Below are 20955 nucleotides of genomic sequence, written 5' to 3'. Positions count from 1 at the left end.
TAACATCCGAGCCCACAAGCAGGCCGGTCGTACGAGCAGCTGTCGAGGATTTCTGCCAAGTTCTGCCAGCGGACGACTGTTCGAACCTGTCCGAACACACTCATCACCAGATTGTATCACAATGGATCATCAGGCTCGTGCTTTTTGTTTCCCCCTGAACTGCTCTCTGAATCATATGCTCTACTTCTGTTGCAGAAGGAGGTAACGCATTGAGCCTATGGCCCACTGACAAAGTATTGTAATATTTAAGTATTTGCAGTATTACAAACTGGGTGTCTGTGGAGAGGTTCAGTTATTGCTGTATTAAGTTACTGCTAACGCAAAGCCACCATCTCCCACTGACGCAGCTTCACATTGACAGCAGTTCATTGAACACACATGCAATGTGTGACACTATTGTTCATCAAAAGTGCATCTGCAAAACAAAGCAACGGTCACATTTTGGTCATCTTTTGACGGCGGATTAGATTGAAATATAAGAAAGAGGGAGGAGGGGAACAAGACGCAGCCACAGTTAGCTGGTCGATGAAGATCTGCAGGCGTCAAGCTGCGCACCTCCAACCTCTCAGCGAGCCAACCGACTACTTTCCCTCTCACTGCTCAACATCAGATCACGGTTGCTCACAGAACGAGATCAAAATGAAAGCAGCCAACAAAAGTCAAGATGCATCCTGACAGCCAAGTTTCCATCCAACTGGTTTTAGTCGTTTTAAGACCATCGTCACGACCCGCTGGTTTTGACAATCAAAGACCTCTGAATTCATTGCATACTGTTAATGATCCACAGAACAAAAGACGTGCACTGTGTTGTCACACAGACTGGAAACCGCTCTCACACACGCATTGGCTCTCACGTACACTTTCATCCACAAGTATGTAATAGGCTTAACAGATCACAGCTGAAAGATCCTTGGTCCTGAGCCTAAGCCAGTCTTGAAGGCAATTACAACCACAATGCCTTCACACCATACAGGAGGGGCACAGGGGGGGGGGGGGGGCGCTGTCACATATTCCCTCTTTTCAGCTTCAATTGACTCCAGTGAAGGAAGATTGTTCATTTCAATATTCAAACAAGGAATTGAAATGCAACACACATGGCTAACACATGAGCCTGTAGTGGCATTGGTCCTGACAGGTGAGGAGTTTCCCTCAGGCACATACAATAGGCAGACCTGTCACGGTCCATATCTCATCTCTGCTGCTCGTCAGAGCCATTTCCCCGACTACAGGCAGGAGAGTCAAAAACATTTTCTACAGCTGCAAACCTGTCCCTCTAGTTTAAAAATGTAAAACTGACATTTAGACTTGCTGCAGCACAGTACACTGGGACGATAAGGGAAATACTTATTTTAGTAAATATGCTTCTTTGCTTTCCTACAGAGAGATGGATTGGAAGATGGACACTCATGTCTGTATGTTTTATGCAGCTGGAGTCGGTAGTTGGTTAGCTTAGCATTGGGACTCATTCTTGGATCTGAGTAGTTGCCAGGCAACCAGCTGAGAGTCCAAACAGCTAATGTTCTCGGCCAAGAAATAGTCCAGTCCACATACATACATACATATTAGTGCTGGGCAAAGATGAAGAAAATTAATCGATTAATCTCATGATTTTTCTGTGATGAACAGCGATTAAATCGCATTATGCACAAGAAATGAAGAATGAATTAAAAACTAGTGTATTACACGCTTTTATTTTAAAGTAATGTTATCAGAACAATATAACAGGCACTCTCAGAGCAACGAAGTGACGAAGTTTCGCTCCACTGATTGCTTGGGTAGCTAGGTAATGCTGTGTAACGCCTTTAAGTGGTACTTCATGCTCGTGGTCCTCTGGTGATGAGATAACTCCAGTTTGACTTTAACTCAGAATTCAAATGTTAATAACATGGGCCGCAACTTAATCGTCTCAGGTTTAATAATAGCACCTAGAGGCACAACATGGTCTTTCGCTCCATAAACAACCAGAGAGCACCCTTTTCTTCATAATTTACTGCCGCAAGTGCCAGCTCGGACCAATAAGGTACTCCGTCTCCTCCGGCAGCTTTAATGTTCTGCAATCAGACTCAAAATGATAATTAACTTACGGTCAGCAGAGAATAGGTGTCCCTTTATGCTGAGAATACTTTATTTTAATTTACCCAGCGCAATGAAGCAGGTAGTTCAAACGAGCCGGGGAGACAGACGTCACAAGCCGACTGAGTGGTGTGGTGCCAGCATGCATCTGGGGATCGCTTATGGGCCTGGCTTACAGTAACCACCTCATAATGTCAGAGAGAGACGGAGAGAACACCGGTGCCAGAAAACATTTTCCACACAGTTTGGCTGCGTTTCATCTGCTCTTGTTTTCTGTAAAGGATCGTCTGAAACAACAAGGCTTGTTCTGGGCTTAATACTCACTCTAATGCAGTATAGCCGATACCTTTGCCTTTGTAAAAGTCCATTTCAGAGATTAAAAGTTTCTTTTCTTTTCTTAATCTTATTAGTAAACTGAAAAGCATCAGGTTTCAGGTTTGTGGCCTCACCTTGAGTCCTGAGTTCAATGTTTTATGACACCTCATGGGCTGAATGATTAATTGAGAAACTAATTATGTAAATATCCACGCTGGGGGACTAAAAAAGGAATTTGTTATCTTATCTTAGATTAATAGTAAGTGAACATAATCGTTATGTAGCCCTTGCGTTTTCTTCAACAAACAATCCAGTATCTAAACATAATAAATTGAGTAATATAAGAAAGAAAGAAACTGAGAAACTGGAACATGAAGATATTTCGCACTTTTGTATACAAATTAAATTGTAAACGTTAACTGACGAGGCGGGTGCTGGTAGCCAGCTGGTATGGAGACAACCACACATTATAGACTATACTCACTCCCCGACAGAGTTTGAATGGATGGAAAGGGACGAGCAGACAAGATGGCAGCCGGTCCCACGAGAAGCCCATCTGCATTTGCCTTGATTGTCCTCTATTCTTTATTCAGTAGACAGCCACGTCATTGAAGTAGGAGGGATCTAGTCAGCCCCTGTGCCTGCCAATAAGGGGCGTTGAGGCCTGGTAGGGAAGAGGAGCAAAGACGGATGACTTAAAATGCCACCCCGTACAGTACCCGGGCAGAAACAGTATTGCAGGTGATGAAAATAAAAAATTAAAACCGTATTTTATTGTCATATCACATACATATATGACATTTTTTTCTGCATTTAACCCATCCTTAGTTATTAAGGAGCAGTGGGCTGCTGTGAAGCGCCCCGGGATGGAACCGGATACCTTGTGGTTTCAGGACGACCACTCTCCCCCATGAGCCACAGCCGCTACAGACATGTTCCGACTATGTGTGCTGCTAAGGTGCTGCTCATCACCGATGACACTCGCTGCAAAGCCCAGTATGTCACTTCACAGCAGTCTAAAATAATTAATGGGCCTTTTTCATGGCAGACACTTGAAGTGATCATAGCGGAGAAACCAGCGACAGCACTAATGGAGGTTCTGCTCCATTAATCAGTCAGTCAGCACTGAAACTGGTGAAGCTAAAGGGATCGCAGCCCTCATTAACTTGATAATTTAGGCTTGTGGTTTTGCTACTGTGACTTGTTAACATCTCTGCCTTTAAAAAAGGCTCATTGAATGGTGTGAAGATTTCATACAAAAGCCAAAAATAGAATTGGATTATTATTATATTGTAATAAAGTGGAAACCCTTCCCAAGCAATCAGTACTCACCAATAGTGTGACAGAACCATTTCACAACCAGTACTAGTTATGGTGCCGAATACAACACTAATGCATGCTGCACTTTGCACACATTCAGTTTTATTACTTTTTTAATTTAGCCCTTGTAGTGTAGTTAGTTTGCTTGTCTAGTGGGTGAAGTTAACTAGTTTGCTAGTCTAGTTGAGCTGGTCTCTATCAACCAATGAAGATCTTGCAAGCTGATTGGCCAACGGACTGTTTTCTACATCAAAATGATTGACAGGCGTTTCCTCCTTGTTGAAATGGTTTAAAATAAAACTCTACAACTTCGCTACTTATGCAAAGTTTGTGTCTATAATGTAGCCTCATCATAGAGTTCCACAGGTGTAGTTTTGACAACAGTCACCTTTTGAAGAGAGGTCCAGATTCCTGAAAGACCCCGTAGCGTTAACGGGAGACACGTGAACAGCATTGTGAACCGGAAGTGACCAAGTGATCAGTTTGTAACAAGTTGCGTGTGCACAAAGACGCTGAAGGACAGGAACTACTTCACTGAGCTTTATTATTTAAGGGCAAATGCTGTCTACGTAGTGCACTCTCGGCCTCGCTGCGCCTGCCGGTCCGCTGGTTTACCTGGATGACGGCAGCGTAGGTCTGGTGCTCTGGCAGAATCCACCCATCTCCTCCGTCCCTACTGCCGTTCATATTGGGGAGCAAACCACAATTACCCACAGCTGAGACCAATTAGGCCTCCACCTGGTACCGTTCCCTGAGGACACGCCCCCACTCCCCTCTGCAGCTGAGCCTAACCACACAGGTGAATTTTGATTAGCGAAGAATGTAATTTATTAGGGTAACCTTTCAAACATTGTACTTTTGCTGTCTGCTGGGTTTTTCATAAACTGTATTGATTTACATGCATTAGATATATGAGAACCCCTCTTCAAGTGATCAATATTGTGAGATTATCATAGATACACAAGTTTGGTATTCTGTCAGAACACGCCATGGATAAATGTGTGTTCCTCACTGTAATGTTCGGAAACCAATAAAAACAACACATGAGAAGAGCCTTGACAGGTCTTTGCTGATGAGGGCAATACTCAGAAATTGCCCTAAATTGAAGGCAGATAGATTGATGGTCTCTCTTGTAGCGGAGAAAATCAAATGTGAGAAGATACGAGAGCTTTGAAGCATCAGCGATAAATAGATGTGGACTGTATCTATTTGTTTGTGGGACATATTAATCAGGCCCAGCCCACTGGTAGCCTACATCAAGTCAAAAAATTAATTTCAACCCAGTCCATATGCGATTAGTTAAATAGACAGGCCCACAACTCAGATGGAGGAGACATTAAACATTTACACAGTAATACAAAAAAAGATTTGAGTTAAGCTCCAGTCACACAAACAATCCTGGACAAAGTTTCCCCTTCAAGTGCGTGTCGCCTCCTAAAAATAATCCAGCGCTCTCCTTTTCAATTAGTGGGACGGTCTGGCTTGTAAGAAGGAAGCAAATGAAAACACAGCTTAGATTTCAATGAAGGAACACTACACTGAGTGTGACATTTGTAATCGAATAAAAATTGGAAAAAAGCCTCATCCAATGCAGGACTGGATAGGTTTCAGGTGCTATGATCATTCAACCATGGCATCTCAGAATGTTGCAATTTTGACCATAAGAAAGTGGATCACGAGTAATTATTTTGAGAAAAACTAAATAAAAACAAACCCCCCAAAAATAAATCAGCCCCTTGTTGACTATCCCTACGCCTGAAAGATGATTCATTACCATGTACATATTCCCAGTGAAGGCTGTGATGTTATATCTGTACCAAGAAATCTGAGACTATTTTAGAAGCCCATTATCAGTGCAGTGCTCCGCCTGCTGTGCTCATCAAAGTATTAAGAGATCTCGTGTTCCTGGTTGCAGGATTATTCAACATTTTAAATTGACTGCATCTTCAAACTCGACCATCAGATTAAAAATAAAAAAAGAGCATTTGGGTGGGAGGAAATCTTTAGGCCCGTTTCTTTGGCAGACAAATTCAAGAGGATGTTGTCGTATAATGTTTGTGACGCTCAGTAAACCTAAAGTACAGAAATCCTTTAAACCCATTGAACTGACCTGTGCGCCATATTCAGTTTTCTATTTTACTTGCAATAGAAGCATGAGGTCAAATTCATCCCATGGCAAGAGGTCCAGTGTCGCAAAAGCAAACGCAGTTGCCACAAAAAACTACAAAGATGCCTCTTGAATGCAGGATTGACGCACAGCCATGGAAGGTTACTGGTAAATACGACTCACAAGATGAATGATACCAGTACCACCAGTTCTGTACAAACATTTATCCATCGGTCACTGTAGTATGTGAAGGGATATTTTGTTGAATTGTCATTTTGTAGGAATTCATGGCCCTCAGAGTATAGTAATGTGTTCATGGTGACTCCCATCATCTTTTTGCCCCTCGACGTTCGAGCAAACCGCACACAAAAGGAACCCCTCTTGAATGCTCGATTGTAGATAAACGTGATGAAGTGCCCTCTAGGATGGCTCTGAGAAAACAGAATGAATCATTACTCATGACGCCATAAAGCTGCCCAACATGCTACATCACTTTATGTGTCCTGATGCCACACCTCATTCCTCTCAGCCGCCACTGCCACAAAGACGAGTTTTGAGAAGATCAACAGTTTTCTGATGAGTCAGTGTTTTTTATTTTTTTTGCACCAATTCTCTGATCAATAATGCATAATGTAACCATAAATCATCTCAGCACTTGGTGACCGTAGGTCAGCTTACCGTCCCTTTCACAAGGATATGTCAGGTCAACCCCCAGTTGTGGATACAGTATAAGTTTGATGCATTATTTAGAGGCATCTGGATTGACTAACAAATGTTGTTTTTCAACCCTGTGAATGGCAGTAAAATAATTCAGCCTTAAATCACATAACTGCTTGGGAAGAGACGGTTTTAATAGCAAAGTAAGTGTTTCAGGAGAAAGAGCTGCTGCTGTTTATCTGGGCAATGTGCGTCTTGGGAGGCCATTGGAGCAAGCTGGGTAATTCAGTAAATAAGCTTCTGGCAAAGTCACTACACTTCCTCTTTCTAACAACGCTGTCATTACCAGCAGGAAGTCAGGCTCCGGTTCAATCAATCCCAAAGAAAACTAAATCCACCTGACTTTGTGATGCAGTAACGACACAAGTTTGCAAAACAAGAAAAGAAAAAAAACACTGGGAAATTCAATTAAGCTTTAGCTGGAAGCATCTGATAAGTTTATGTAAATTAAAAATGTTATGCAAATCAGTTGTCTGCCTGGCCCCGTGCCAGATCACGAGGGGCTGCACTACATTGCATTCAGATGATCAGCCTCAGAAAACTCAGCAGCTACGACGAACAAGTCCAAAAACAACCTTACATGAAATCGAGAGACTGCATATTCTAAAAGAGATTTCATATCTGCTCGCTCTTAACATCTCACCTATTGCTGTAAAAATGATTAATAACCCATCTTTAGAATTACTCAAAATGACTGCAGCGCTGCTGCTGCAGTCATCGTTCTTCTCAAATCCAGTATCAAGACACAAACACACTCTGGAGGAGACATCAATATTAATGCTTGTGATAAATTATTTATTTGAACAATTATATGTTTGGATCTCTTAAAAGACCCGACAACGTGTGCGAGTGTAAACATCTGTGCAGAGTACACTGCAGATCTGAGAGCAGTGAAGCCACAGAGTACACTGACACCTTGTGGATATTAAAAGCAGCTTCTGGGAGAGAAGGAAGCTGTGTGCAACTACAAAAAATGATATCCAACATTTACACTGTGCATTTGAGTTGTGTTGTGCACAACTATTGTTTGAAAAAAAACAAAAAAAAACAAAAAAACAACAAAAACGGCAGTCATCTTATGGACAGGTACAGTTGAATACATAATTCCCTAGAGATCAATGAACTTTACTGATCCTGCTCAAATATTAATAATACAACAAATATTTGTTAATATACAAACATTTCCCTAAAACTCTCCTCCATTAGTCAGGTCAACTTCTCATTAAAGACTGAGTTTAAGGCTCCCTCTCATTGGAAGCATAAGGCACAGTCGGATTAAGATGTCAGAAATTGTCAGGCCACTGCTGCTTTAGACATCTGGTGGGTAGATGCTACCTTGAGACCGTGGAGCTGGCCTGTGATTGGCTAGAGGAAGTAGTGGCAGCACTGAGCTGGGAGAAGCCACTGTGACTCGACTCCAGACTGGTCATGGATCCCCTAGAAAATAACAAAGACAGAAAATAAATGTTCTGTAAAAACAAAAACAGGCAACATATGAACAGGACAACAGGTGTAAAAACAAACTGTAAAATACGAGGAAAACTTCCAGAAATATGAGGTTGTTTTAAAAACCCACACTTCAGTATTATTGCACTGAGTGGCATAAATAAAATAAACTGACCTGAAGTCATGGGAAGCCAGCACCTCGGTGTAGAACATGATCTTACACTTGTGGGAGGAAACCTGCAGTGAGGCCAGCACATCATCCACTCGAGGCAGGCTGGAGGCGGAGCAGGCTGGGGAGCTGTGGAAGCGCCACTGGAGGATGTAGAAGCCGGGCCAGCGCGTTACGTGGGAGCCCTGTTTGAACAGAAGAGAGCTGCAGGATCAGTTTGAGTCCATGCTGATGGATTCTTTAATTTCCTTTGATGCAACCACAGTAAACAGGGACCAATAAAGTGGAGTTGAAACTGCAGAAGAAAGGACAAAGTGCAGATGGATGGAGAATAATCTCTCTGACCTGTACACTCTCCCCCTCCCTGCAGGTGAGGGCTTTCTCCACCATGCTGTAGTCCTGGCCCAGCACCCAGTTCCTGTCTATGGTCTGGGCGTTAACGGCCCCCGGGGACGTGATGCCATGGGCTCCGAGAGTGTCTTTCTTCGGGGGCTGCGGGGCCCTCTTGGAATGGTAGATGTTGAAGATCACATCTCCTTTCGACACATCAAAGTCCCAGGTGATGACGGAGGAGGCCTCGTTGATCTCGATCAGCATCTGTAGGAGGATGTGAGGAGATGGGGAAACAGAACGGCAGAAAGAAGGCCATTAATCCAATGGTTTGTGTTTGCTGCGTCATAGATTTCTACCAGCAGATGGCACCACCATCAACAGAATAGAATCCATGCCCCCTTGCACTCATCTTTATGCACATTAAGGCAGCCTAGCTCTTTGCTACATGTGCATTTGAGAGACTGTACCTCATATGGGGCTCCTTTGAAAACACTGGCACTTTTATAGATGGAGTCAGTCAACAGGCGGTTTTCCTCACTCTCCAGCTCCTCCGCTGTCCTGTACAGAGATTTGGGGACCAAACCTCCTTCAGGGATGTCACACTGGAGAGGACAGAAGGATACACAAAAAGAGACCAATCACATGAATGTATAATTGTCTTGGCTTGTTTGTAAATATGGTTGAAAGAGAAGCTCACTGCACACTAAAGTCCTAGTTGACATTGTTGTATACATCAAAATGTTCTGCCTGCTGTGGACTAAAACCCACCATGCAGTCGCCTCCCAAGAAGTCAGGGAGGATTTCTTTGTCAATGTAGTCCACTAATCCTCCTGGGCCTTGGTAATCATTTCCAGCATAAACAAGGAACTTCTTGCGGGTATTCTCATCAATCAGGGGGCTGACCTGGAAACAAGACACCAAGAGTCAGGAGGCAAACAGCAGCTTCACCTTATGAACCGTAGATGTGAATCCAAGAGTATTTGAATTATTCATGTTTAAGAGATGAATAAGGTTGGCTGGTTTATTGAGTGGCTAAGCATCCTAATGTGAACTTTATATTGATTTTAACATCATAACTCATACAATATTAGCATTTCTGATTTAATTCTCTATTCGTCGATAAATAGTTATAGCTTTCACATCTCCGTGTAGCAACAGTGACAGCCCAAACTTAAATTTGCTTATGTAATGCTCAACTGTTTTTACTTCATTTGTTATTGTTTTCTTAATTTGTGCATCACTTATTTTCTGTATTTATGCCATATTGCTGTACAGTAGCAATGATCTAATCTCCATATTGCATGTTTTCCTCTGCATCTCTTCTTTGTTTTTATTGATCTGCAATATACATCTTAATCTGCTCTTCCACCATCGCATGATGCATTAAAACCACATTTTGTCAGCACATACAAAAACCAAGTTATTCAGCATTATTCTCACCAGGGTCCAGAGCACCGGGAAAACTCTGGGCGCCCTCAGTATGAGCAGGCGACCAAGAGTCTCGGGGTAGTTGGCCTCCACCACCTCGATGATTCTCAGCAGAGCCTTAACACCTGGTCTCCACAGGTGACGCATGTTAAGACCCTCCAGGTCCACCAGGCAAGTCCAGCAGCTGACCAACACACCGGCATAGACATTACACGACTAGATAACCAATGACGAGTACGCCGGATTATCTGTTAGCCAATGAGACACTGATAGAAGACAGATTCAGAATTAAGCACCTAATGGGTCGACCGAAGACTCTGGTGTTTTCTTCACATCGCCTCAGTCCCTCCTCGTTGATGGACAGGACCTGGTTCACATTCAAGTTGTAGCATTACCGATATCTTTAATTAAAATGTTCACGTGCATCTTAAGGCTTAAATCGTGTGCGTGTATTAATATCACCTGTCTCAGTAGCCCCTCCTCTCCTGAGGCTCGCACCAAGCCCTTGGTGTCCATTTGCCCCAGACGCAAGATATACAGAGGACGGCCATCTAAACCACACGCACACACAAAAAGCAAAATGAGTCACAAGGGCATTTCCTGTGTTCTACTTAAACCCTGGTGGATCAGCTGAGCTGTTAAAAAGCAATGATGGGAGCTACAACAGATGGTACTCAGACTTTACTGTGAATAATTAACAGGCAATTTCAGCCCTTGAGGCCTTTTTAAATATAGAAGGCTAAATATCTAACGTTAACTGATAAGTGTTCACTCGTCTAGACAACAACAGAGGGATGAACACGATGTAAATGAGATGAGGTGAAGATGAAATTGGCAGGTAGCCAGTGTTATTCTCACAGTACCTCTGTCGTGGTGGTGCCAGCCTCCAGCGTAGTAATCCTGCAGCAGTTGTGGGCGCTCCCATGTGTCCAACAGGAAGTCTACCTGGTGTTGCTTCCTCCAGGTCAGCGACTGGCACAAGAACTCTCTGGCCTTGTCCAGGTTGAAATCTCTGGCCCTCAGGAAGCGGAGCACATGCTGATCCTTTGGAATCTGTAAGACAACCAGCAGGGGTCAAAACGGATGCACACAGTGACAGTGACGCAAATGACTAAAAGCGGCAAAGAATGTCTTGACCTTTTCGACAATGGAAGCTTGTTACTTTCATTTTATTTTCAGTTTATACAGGTTACACACAAACTCAAGCTAGACAAAAAATAAAAAATACCAACAATCAGACTCGGACAGAAAACATACAAGAAAACAACACAGACATAAATCATCATCCTCCATATCAAACCTGCTATAACAATTATATATTAATGAATATTGTGCACTTAAGCGTGTTACTTTCCATTTGTAATTGACAGTACATGCAAGAGCTGAGCAGAAGTCTGGCTTGTATAAGTGTCCAGAAAGAAATGTGTATTTCTTTCATAATTGCGCAAACTGCTCTGTAGTGAAACAATATGTGTTTGCGTTTATGTGACCTTGCCCTTGTGGGTTTCCTGGAGCCACTGGCGCAGTCGAATGAGACAGCTCTCCTGCAGAGGTGTCAAATCACCAAGGTAACGTCGGATGTAGTCAGCATCCAGCTTGTCTGCAGGCCAAAACACATGTGAAGTGTAAAGTTAGCAGATATTGCATAAATCGGAGATACCGGGAGCTGTACAATAGTCATTGAAGTAATGGAACATACTTACATGAGTAACCTAAGTTATACAAATAAACATATTTATTTTAAACTGAAAAATTATGTTTTCGTAAACCTAACAAAGTAGTTTTATTTTTTAAATCACAATTTGATCCACGTTTCACAGCGTGCATCTGTGGCTGGTACTCTCCAAAGGTTAGACACGTCGTTGTGGGAGTCATTGGCAAACAACCCATTCTGTCATTGAGCTACGAGGACGTGTTGCATTTCAAACATGAGAAAACAATAAATCGGTTCAGTTGGTTCTGCAAGCTTTTGTAAGTTTACAGTTTCCTCAACATTGTTCTTATAGAAATAGTGTCAAGGAGAGTTAGTGCTGTGATTAAAAGCTTTATTAGTTACAGACTTTTCACCCTCTGTAAAGTTGGGTGAATGCATGTCCTGTGATCAAGTCGATAAGGAAGGAAGAGCATGAATTATACATTGTTTAACTTTAGCCCTTCCGTGTCGTGCTGCCTGCTCCTCCATACTTAATTGTGACCAGGGAGTAAACACTGACCGTCGGGAGAGCCAGCCGCTAGCTCTGCGGGACAGCTCGGGTCTTTGCTGTCCAGTCCAGCCTTCACACCGCTGACTGGGATGGCTCTGGCAGTGGAGCGCGGCAGCAGCCGAAGCCTGGCAGCGCCGCAGACAACAGGGGGAGTCCATCGAGGTACGTAAGTTACACCTTCTTTCTCCAGCTCTCTGAGGTAGTACTCAATCATTTCTTTACCCTACGACACAGGAAGGAGACTTCAGGTCCATGTGATTTTATCAGATTAAAACATGTAAAGCAAGAAAAGTACCCAACAGATCACAGAACTTAAATACCGTGGGCACATTTCCAGGAGGATTGCCATTAATGCAAAAGTTAAAGATTCGAAGAAGCAAACCTTTTTAATGCTGCTAGCGTACTGTTTCATCGCTATCTTCTCTGCCGTGCTCTCAAAGCCGAAAAAGGACTTAATGTCCAGACTGGCCGTCTGTTCGAAGCACGTCCAGTCCTCATTCTCTGGATGAACCTGTGGGAGAGGATGAAAATGTGAAATATATCAAAGCACTCATTATTCAAGTGGCGATAAAACACTAAATAATGATCAAGTGGCACAGATGAAGTGATCACATGCAGCGGAAACAATATTGCTGGCGGGGGTTAAGTGGTGGAAATTCAGGAAACGTTTCAGCCGTATTATTTGAGTGAGTCACACTACATTGACTTTAAGGACTCCACCTGTTGACACAAGGGTTCAGTGCATTTGGCACACTAAAAGAGGTTAATTTAGATCAATGATACATGCGCTGAAGAGGAAAAAACCAACGGATGTTTACTGGTATGCACATTTAACAGTGGGGATCTTTATTGGGGCTTATTTTTTCTGCGCTCGTTATTCTAAAAGTAAAATATGAAGAAGGAAATACAGTACAACAACAACAAAGAGGAAAAAAAGCTCCGGGGCTCACCGTGTAGTTGCAGCACTCACTGACAACAACCCGGTTGGAAAAGGTCTCGTTGTGGACCTCAATTTGGAGCGTTCTGTCTCTGCGATTCAGTGTGTTCTTTTGCAGAAAGTACAGGAAGTCTACACCAGCAATCTGTCAAACGGTGCTCTTTGTTATTCCTCAAAACAAACAATACGATTAAATCAACGGTTCGGATAGTTTCATGAACTTCCATGTAGAGCGGTACCCGTTTGAGAAGCCGTGGAGCCTCGATGTCGATCACACATCGCCTCTCGGTGACCAGCGTGGCTCCATCCTTGCTTTGGTTCTCGCTGATGATCTCGCTGTCTACAAACACCGGGATCAGGTGCGACTTTGGGAACCTCCTCACATAGGCCTGACAGGGGGGAAATAAAATCACGTATGAAAGAAATGTACGACAAATGTGCATTCTTTAGCCTTGATGTTATAAATATCTATTTGGTTTGATGCAACACTTTCAGTACGTCCACATTGACATGTTATCAAAGCTGACGCTTTCTTTTCAAAAGTGCCCCTAAAGTTACTCCCCTTCTTTCTTAAAGGTGTATGACCATCTGAGGCCATTCTGGCTTGTATTGTAGTGTTCAACCTGCGATTATAGAAAAATAAATTGCAATTTATTTTATAATAATATTATTTCTAGAATAGTTTTTACTTTGTGCAGTGGTGGCATAATTATTTAGATCATTATTTAACTAACTAGCATGCTGCAGCTAAAACGTTACAGAGCCCCCCCCCCCCCTTCCTTATTAGAAATAAATCTTGCTTTTCACATGTTTTTGTTACTTAAAAACTTTTTGTTAAAGTAAAAGCTTGCAATTTACTGAATTGTATTAATCGTTTCATAATGCAATACTGCCGTTTCAAGCTTGGCTTCAAATACTTTCCTTGTGCACATTCGCTTCCCGTCTCCATCCCTGGCAGCCATGTTTGTAAACAAGGTAGCCTGAGGGACAACAAGATTCACTGAAGCATCTCTTTGCATCTTTTTTTGGCACTTCAAGGTTCACGGAAACAACATTTTTCATTAAGAGAAAATAACTTTTCACCTGCCATGAAAGCAGACAGGTTAAAACGAGGCAAACTGTCAAGGGAGCAAAACAAAAAAAATAGAACTAGTAGTTCTCATTTTTTCCACAATTGTTATGAATGGAAAGACCCCATATGAACACTGTCAGCGGAATACTTGAGTACTATGAGTAAATGATTTAAACAATATTTGTAGAGAAACTATTCAGTGCCAACTCTTTAGATCGCTGTAACTGATCACTGTGAACTTCCTCCCACTGTACTTTTCTTGGAGAGCACTGGTCCTCCTGGCTCTGTACATTCTGTTCCCAGTGAGGGTTGTTGTTGTCCTGCCCACTTCGAGGCAGCGCTCTGATTGGACAGGAGAGTTGCTTTGAATGGACACTTGTATTTGCCAGAAGAGTAAACTGTTTTGTTGCCGACTCGAGACTCCCAACATGTGATTTACAGCACATCATTTGTGTGTCTGGTTAGGAATCAATTACTAGTTAGTGGCTTTAACACTTAAAAAAACACAAACTGCTGCTGTGGCAGCTTTTACGAGATGGAGTTGCATTTTACTGCCCACAGCACGACCATCTGTCCAAGCCACTGTGACCGCAGCTCACCTGTAAATATTGATTGAGTTGTTGGGTGAACATATTCCTCAGCCTATGTAACTAGTAGCAGAGTGGGTTTTTACTGATAAAATATTGTCAAGTTACGGAAGGAACTCCTCCATCCCAGTAAAGACCGCCGACTGTTGATGTTAAAAATACAACTATTGCTTCCAGTATGCAGAGAACAACCTACTGTAGTGAAAATAAAAGGGTAGAGGATCAGAGGGACCAATAAAAGACAGGAACTCCAAATGCACACGTAAAGAGACAGTTCACCCCAAAACCAAAAATAAATATTCTTCCACTTACCCATAGTGCTATTTATCAATCTAGATTGTTTTGGTGTGAGTGGCCTAGTTTTGGAGATGTCTGCCTTCTCTCCAATAAAAAAAATAAAAAAAAAGGGACAAGATGGCACTCTGCTTGTGGTGCTCCACACGGCAAATGAATGAATAAAAATACAATTGACAAACTCAACAGCAAAACATGACCTGGTATGAAGCTGCTCACAAGGTAACAAGATTCTATATTTGTCATTGTACAACAAGATCGCACAACGTAATTCAGATTGTAGTCCCATTTTGCTACATCGGAAAAATAAAAAACTATATTATATATGGATGGTGGAGGATGAGTTAAGGAGTCTTAATATTCTGTGTATTATCTTGAGTAACAGGCCGATATCTGCAAAACTAGGCCACTCGCACTAAAACGATCACGATTGATAAATAGCACGACAGGTGAGGGGGAAAATGTTGTCTTTTTTTATTTTGGTGTGAACTGTCCCTTTAAGTGCTGGTGTTTCAGCAACACACACACACACACACACACACACACACAAACAAAACGTATGCATCTGGCTTGTATTGATATTGCACCGCATACAAGATATCTAATCAATAAGATGACATTATCCACTAAACAAGCGAATGGGAAAGGTTGCCTTGGTAAATAAGCAGCATTGACTTGTGTTGGGCAACAACATGTTTCACTGATCGCAGACTAATTGAAATGGTCCTCCTTCCTATTCCTGCCTGAGCATAAAAGGAGCACAACATATAAAAGATGAGCGGAGTAGAATTGTTAACGGGCTCAGAAGATGTTCTCTATACTGTCAGAAAACAACATTTTCCACCATTATGTTTCACATTAGCTGTGCAGCGATGCATAGTTTCCTCTATAGGTGTCAACTGATACAGGTAGCTTAGCACTTCGACAACACACAAACTCAGGAAAATCAAGCCGCGTCATGAAAGGGACAACGGTGATGTAACTGGTTAAACATTCAGTGCTATCCAGGACACATATTGTGATATCAGCTAGGGGACTAATGACAACATTCAGAGATAAATGGAAGCACATGATGTGTTAGAAGATGCACTGGATTCTCTCCTTTAGGCTGTCGAGGCATGGATCTTTTCACAGGAGCTGCTATTTAAGTTTCACAAAGGGCCCATTATGAGATCCTTTTTTAATAACGTGCAGTGATGCAAGATGAATTTCAGACCTGTGATTTTGTGAGAGAGATGTTTCATTGTAAAGGAGGTTTGTGTAGGTGAAGGACTGCTTGGTGAAGGAGATATAGTCTGCAGAGCCATGTGTCATTGCAGCACTGCTGTTTTTTATTCAGCTCGGAGGATAAAGAAAAGTTTTTGGCTGAACATGTGCAGACTGTGACAGTATAGGTGAAAAGAATCTTGGAAATGCACATTTCATTTCCACTTGTCCTACTTTTGCTTCAGTATCATAAGGAGACATTTTCCTCTGTAGTTTATCATATGACAAATAAATATTGGAGAAAAAAGTGAAAATGGGATCTTGTCTCTATTTCAGTGCATTTCCCTGGCTGTTGAATAATGCTGCAGCAAACACATTAATACAGCTAGAAACAATTCTCCTTAATAACTAAGCACAGATATTCATGGTGCATCATATTCACAATAGCTTACTTTTTTTGTATGTATATTAAGTATCTTTACCAATAATGTTTGCATTGCAAATTATTTATTTATTAAGATGTTGATATAAAATCAACAGATTTGTAAAACTGAGTTTATTAATGAAGAAACACGACTTTCGATCTTGTGTTTACCAGATATAGATATGTGTTCGTAAATTATTTGGAAATAAGTCCTTCAGCATGAAAAAGCATAAAAAATGACTTCTCTCCTAAAGAAATCTCAGTGGACTAAAAGACCAAAACCGATTAGCTAGTTGACTGATCCACAAAGAGATATCCAACATCTAGAACAGATCAAGTTTGATGAGCAAGGTTCTCACAGACCTGCATATTAATGTATTTACCACAGCACCAGGAGGGAAAAAAGGTGTATACGGTTCATTCTTTCAACTGGTGGAGAGTTGATATCAAAAGGGAGACAGGTGACCCTGGGAAGGAGACAGGCTTCTTCTGAACGTGTCTATTAACTCAGATCTGGAAGACAGTTTGTTCTACAATATACTGCCGTTTCATATTTAGTTTTCAATAGGGGGAAACGTTGATGTGCAAGGGTCAAAGCCACATCCTCACACAAGTCTCCAGTTTAGTTATGAAAGATCCTGCATGATTCTTATATAATAAAAATAGTGCATACGGTCACTGGATATTAAACACGCTACTCACCGCCATTATCAACTCGAACGGATGCTTGTAGACCCGGACGGGGGACTGGTATTCCTGCACCATGGTTGAACGGGTTTCACTGGGAGCCTCTGTTAGATAAACACACACACACACACACACACCCCCACACACACACACACACACACACCGTGTGATGACACCACCGGACATATTATTGGAAAAGGGGCCATGTTGACAGCAGTTTCCATGAGTTATCGAGCTGTGCTCCTTGTAAACACATCAGCTGAAGACTTCCACATGACTCCCGTCTGATGTTGATGGGGTCAACCCCAGAGAGGCCTCGTTACGTAATGTCAAGTAGGCGACGAAGAGAGGTGAAGTCCGGCCGAATGCAAACACCACACACGCATATCAATGCGCATATTGAACTATTTAGAGACAAAACGGGCCAGGCCGAGCGGCGACACTAAAAAGAAGAGCAGACGAACTTTACTTACAGCTGTTTTGAATCCTGGCCGCTAAATGTGTGACGCGTCACTGCAGCTGTCCAACTTTCTGTGTGTTGTCCATGTTGTCGGCTCACTGTAGAAGTGTAACTGTAGTTCCTCGCGTTGTAAAAACCCGAAAAAGTAAAACTGTGAGTGCGGTCCGTCCGTTGGTCCCTCCGTTGGTCCGTCGCGTAGCACTCAGACGGGTAACTCCGCCTCTTCCTGACAAACCGGAAGTCCGTGTGACGAGTTGGCAGTTCAGTCGTTTTATTGTGAAAGGCCCACATACGTTTGTTACATTTCTAACCAATGGCCGTCGTTAAGTAAACATTAATTTACAAAAGTCCTTTTCCAGCCTATTTATATTAATGATGACATTACACTTTGTCCAGAAGAGTCAGTAACTCAGGGCCCAGAGGACATGTTGAAATGTAATCGAGTACTTAAGTAACCTACAATTTTTGTATTGGTAGCAAACAAAACCAAATACAGCAACTGCTACAACCTGCATCAGAAGTTCTCTTTTTTTGGTTTCATATACTATTTTGTACAATCATGTTGTACAATATAAATGTGGAAAGGATTAAGGCACAGTCTTCATTTCCAGCCTTACTGTAGCTTACATAAGTCATTTTAAACTCAAAGCAGCACTTTAGACTGCCGTAGTCTTCATACATGTATGACGAAAATTAAGACTTTAATGACATAGATGACTGATTTTAGACTCAGGGAATGTAAATTAGGGTCAGCCAAAGTGAAAACCAAATTAATTTACACAACAGCTTCAACCAGCTGCTCGCCCAGTTGGCTCTGCACCTGACATCTGTTCTTCACCTTGCAGATGATAGTAGGTGTCGATAAAATAACGTGCTCTTTGCTGCTTATTTGCCAGAAAGTCAATGTTTTCTTAATTATATTCATTTCTAGGCCTGATTATGCCTACCGAATTCTCTGTTATAAAGATGAGTGGTATTGTTATTTTGCGGTTGTTTAGTTTGATAACGAATCATACTGCAAATGTTTGATGTTGATCATGCAGTTCTGTCCCCTGCACTGCATCGAATACAGATTGGCATCATTGAAACTAACAGCTGATGTTTTATTCAGGAACATTATCTTGTCTAGGTCCAAATGATCCACACAAGTTGGTTCAGATTCACAAATAGGCTACAATTTAATTTAAAAATTGCTAAATCAAGGATTTGCAAGTCGGTTTTAGGATTGTGAACGTTATTAAACATGCAAATGGAGATATTTGAGTAAAATGATGACAAAAAAAGTGTTGTTTATTTACAAATAATGCAAAGCCTACTTGTAAGACTGTTTTGACAGATATATACTGTATATATATATATATATATATATATATATATATATATATATATATATATATATATTCTGTCTTTTTGTTTTGACTTTCTCAATTGAGCCTTAATTGTTATGCTGATGGTCAAATACAAGTTAGTTGTGTTACAAAAACTGAATATATAACAGACTACAACAGGACAGATCCTTCCTGAAGGCCTCAAAACGTCTTCCTGTTTTTGGGTGATTTTGGTTGTCTTCACCGAGCGTAAATTTTCATTTGATACTCTAATTATGATCAAGGGCCGTAAAAATGATTCTGACTTTATTATGACAACAGCTATTGCTTTGAAATTCACATCCTGCCACATCCCACCGCCTCGTCAAAGCACACCACAAACACAATGAATCATTTGTTCCTTCTGATTTAAATGTTCACTGATTCTAAGTTGTTGGTGGTAATTATAGTCCAATAAAGTAAAAAGTGAACACTGAGGTTTAATGTCCGTCTCCTCACAGCGTGGCTCAACAGCTCTCTGAGCTCAGCGTCCTTATTTAGAATCCCTAGCGCTCCTGTTTAATTAACTCTAATAATGACTCAAGCATATTGCATGTATTTCTCTCCAGACTTCACAATGACTAAACACACCTCAGGCACTGTTGAGTTGCAACCTCTGGCAATAACTTTCCTGGAGATTATGCAACCTTTTGCAAATCTTTTTATGCATGCATTGGTAATCCAGCGCAAGAATCCTAATTTCAGCTGTTCAGATGCAGTAATAGAAAAATAATGTGTGCAGAAAGAATCGGTTAAATAATATTTCACATAACAAGCAATTACATGTGTGACCTTAGTGGTTATTATAGAGCAGATATGCAGAAATATGAATAAAAATCAATCTACTCAAGCTGCAAATTAGATATCCAACACACCATCAGTCCACCCTCAGCATTGCTGCTACCTGCTATTTCACCATCCACCTCCATGCTGCCTCGGGGGGGAATATGTTTTATCATCAATCCCTATTTGCTTATGTAATCATATCGGCGGGGACGAACGTGGTTGGAGTCTCAATGCCAACATTCTTTAAAGTAATAAACATGTCTGACTAAAATATTGCAGTTGTTTGTTTCCTCTTTGAATGCAACTGATGCTTATAATGAGTAAGATGAGAGGTAGTCAGCTCCAGTGATTACTGTTTCATTCAGCTCCTGAAATCATTGTTTCCCCTCCTCGGTTTCTCCGGAGAATGCACCTCAGAGAAGAAGTACATTTGAATTAAAATGCTGACCATCTCAGAAAAAGATAGAATTGGGATCGAGCTGACGCATCGGACTAAAACATCAACAGTAAATGTTCCAGCTTGGAACATTTACATCCTCACATCCTCACATCCTGATCCGATGTGAGGTCCTGGGACATGGATGTCGTATGTGTACAGATTGTAAAGCCCTCTGAGGCAAATTTGTCATTTCTGATATTGGGCTATACAAAATAAAATGAATTGAATTGAAGCTTTGAGGAATTTAAAAGATGTTCAGAGATAATTTATCCAGAAGCTCTTTAGCGCTGTGAATTAGATCATTTAAAATTAATTAAAGTAACCGCTGAACCATTCTTACCCAACATTTAACACCCTGATGAAATGAAGTGTGTCTGTGTGTGTGTGAGTGCGTGTGTGTGCGTGCGTGCGTGCATGCATGCGTGCGTGTGAGTGTGCGAGTGTGTGAGTGTGTGCGTGTGTGTGTGTGTGTGTGTGTGTGTCTGTGTGTGTGTCCATTTATTTTGAGCAGAATAATGATTCTAGGACAGATCCCAAGCAGGGGAAGTAGCCTACTTGTACTTTTGCATTACCCACCAGGGAAA

At 41.7% G+C, this 20955-nt stretch overlaps 1 protein-coding gene across 1 annotated transcript; it reads right to left on the bottom strand.

The window, feature by feature from the left end:
- Positions 1 to 7304: 7304 nt before the first annotated feature.
- LOC117735369 (SEC14-like protein 1) lies at positions 7305 to 17989 on the bottom strand. Its single transcript, XM_034539936.1, has 16 exons — positions 17793 to 17989; positions 17335 to 17423; positions 13289 to 13438; positions 13063 to 13194; positions 12495 to 12623; positions 12122 to 12335; positions 11399 to 11508; positions 10772 to 10961; positions 10371 to 10459; positions 10205 to 10275; positions 9921 to 10092; positions 9249 to 9383; positions 8948 to 9082; positions 8493 to 8744; positions 8154 to 8332; positions 7305 to 7969 (listed from the first exon to the last, which is right to left on the bottom strand). The coding sequence occupies exons 2-16, from the start codon at positions 17395 to 17397 to the stop codon at positions 7864 to 7866; spliced, it is 2127 nt and encodes a 708-aa protein (XP_034395827.1). The 5' UTR covers positions 17398 to 17423; positions 17793 to 17989; the 3' UTR covers positions 7305 to 7863.
- Positions 17990 to 20955: the final 2966 nt, after the last annotated feature.

This window comes from Cyclopterus lumpus, chromosome 8, assembly GCF_009769545.1.
Source record: "Cyclopterus lumpus isolate fCycLum1 chromosome 8, fCycLum1.pri, whole genome shotgun sequence".
NCBI lineage: Eukaryota > Metazoa > Chordata > Actinopteri > Perciformes > Cyclopteridae > Cyclopterus > Cyclopterus lumpus.
Note: the sequence above shows the minus strand (reverse complement) of the source record. Positions and strands in the feature narration are given on the sequence as shown.